Source organism: Rhizomucor pusillus (assembly GCF_041956525.1).
Source record: "Rhizomucor pusillus strain CBS 183.67 unplaced genomic scaffold VTP01scaffold_46, whole genome shotgun sequence".
Lineage (NCBI taxonomy): Eukaryota > Fungi > Mucoromycota > Mucoromycetes > Mucorales > Lichtheimiaceae > Rhizomucor > Rhizomucor pusillus.
The window spans coordinates 1-2,039 of record NW_027192187.1 but is presented as its reverse complement, the minus strand read 5'-3'; the positions used below and the strand labels follow the sequence as shown (position 1 = coordinate 2,039).

The 2,039-nt window shown below is 42.4% G+C and overlaps 1 protein-coding gene across 1 annotated transcript; it reads left to right on the top strand.

Moving 5' to 3' along the window:
• Positions 1–399: 399 nt before the first annotated feature.
• VTP01DRAFT_8096 (uncharacterized protein) lies at positions 400–1,787 on the top strand (the record flags this gene model as incomplete). The annotated part of the gene is made up of 4 exons (XM_069387179.1): positions 400–725; positions 786–865; positions 941–1,608; positions 1,692–1,787. The coding sequence occupies 4 exons, from the start codon at positions 400–402 to the stop codon at positions 1,785–1,787; spliced, it is 1,170 nt and encodes a 389-aa protein (XP_069234413.1).
• Positions 1,788–2,039: the final 252 nt, after the last annotated feature.

Genomic DNA, 2,039 nt, shown 5'->3' with positions numbered 1-2,039 from the left:
CAGCGTTCGCCCACAAAGAGATAAGAGTCAAGCATTTGATACAAGTATGATATGTTGATCTAAATACGATTCAACTAATCTTTGTCAGTGATGTACTGGCATTAATATTCCAGCATTTGTCAAACATGACAACAATAACCATCCATGAATCAGCCCTCCATACCCTTATTCTCTATCGTAACCTGCTTCATATCAGAGGACATCCACAGCATCGCAGACAAAAACCCGTGTCACTTCAAGCTTCACAAGAAAATCTGGTATCCTCTCGCCGTCTCATTTGGATGCAAAAGAAGTTTTGAAAGGCAAGCACTAATCTGTATATGGTTCGTCCTTGTCAGAATAAGCTGAAATATCAAGGCAGCTACATGCATATCCGCCTGACGTATTTCGAGCTTATATATGGATGCGTTCGCACAGCATTTAATCATTTTGGTCCATGCAGTTTCCGTCCTTTCAGATCGCTTTCGCAAAGCACAGTTTTTGGACATAGACACGCACACTGAAACATTGACTCACCCAAAAAATGGATTACGTGCGGCGGATGATATCGATTCCGGCTTCACTTTCTTTCCTTCGATTTTTTTCCCATTCAAGATCATTTACTTTGATGAAGATCGTGAGCTTCTTGAGACTATATCTGCCATATTTCTATCTATTGGAATAGCTCTATATCCGGCGTTATTGATTGCAGCATTAAAGAAGGCTAAAAGAGTTGAAGAACAAAGGTTGGTGGCAATACTTTTCCGGCCTTTCAATTCTATCTCTCTAAACATTACTTTACATAGGGTTTTGCCGGGACTGTGGTCAAAGTGGCACAAACGCAAAACTAACAAGAAATGCATTCTTCACAAGGATGACAGCAGGGGTAAGTCTTCAAAAGCATGAGATGCCGAACAAGCTCTGACTTTCTTCTAGTTGGGAAAGCGACGTATGGATCCAGAAGACGACGCAAAACATAAAAGGCAAAAGAAAGATGGCCAAGCTGCACGCCACGCGGCAAATGCCAACAGCAATGCTGGATCTATATGTGCCTCTTGTGGTCAAAGTGGACACTCAAACGCAGCGTCAAGAAAGCCAAACATAAAAGACCGCATTATTGAAAAGTTTGGCAAAGATCATGAACGTTTCACACCAGAATACCAAATGCAATTGAAAAATGCAATCACCCAGAAGTCTTCTTGGCTCGGCCAGGTGATGCTGAGGGCCAGTGTCGTCGTATATGGCTATTTTATTTCGCAAAGTCAGAATAGCATCCCGACGTACATATTTGGACAAAACTTCTGGTATTCCGTGTGCCAGCTCATCCTATGCTTACCTGTATCGAACACAAATACAAGGTTCCCAAGCAATTTCTCCGGAGAACACGGATTCTGGGCTTCGTTCTGGGCTCCCCATCCAGATATTCGATATCCATTGAATGTCACAGGTTACAGTGACATCCTTTCCGCAGCCTGCAAGGAAATAGCAACTGCGTATCCAGTACAAATTGGACAAGTCTGTGCCTGTAATGCTGCGAGCTATAAAAATCGGCATTGTGGTATGCTCCAAAGAAAAGAAGCTAGGGGAGAAATCGCGCTCGTGACTATTAGCGAATACAACACATCACAAGTAAGGGCACTTTATCATTTATGATGAATCACTGGTAAAATACTCAGTCTCTTTTATTCATGACAACTTTAGATTTGTCATAGCTGCATGTCAAAATTTCTGAAGAAGCTACGGACGGAGGACGGTGTTACTCACCATGGCATCCTGGATTGCCAAACCTGTGGAATGCTGTGGAATAGGGACACCAATGCCTCGAAGAATATGTACTTTATTGCAAGAAAAGTCTGGGAGGGCTTTGGTCACCCCCAAACCTTCTGTAGACGAAATCAATCCACCACTGTGAATGTGGGACCCGAAAGGGTTTAGGTTTTTACGGTAAGCTTTGCAGTTCATCTTGGATTCTGAATATTATCGAAGTACTAATATTGATACTGCTTCTCTTTAGATGATTCGGTAAGTAAAAACGGATACAAGCCTGTAATACCTGGAAT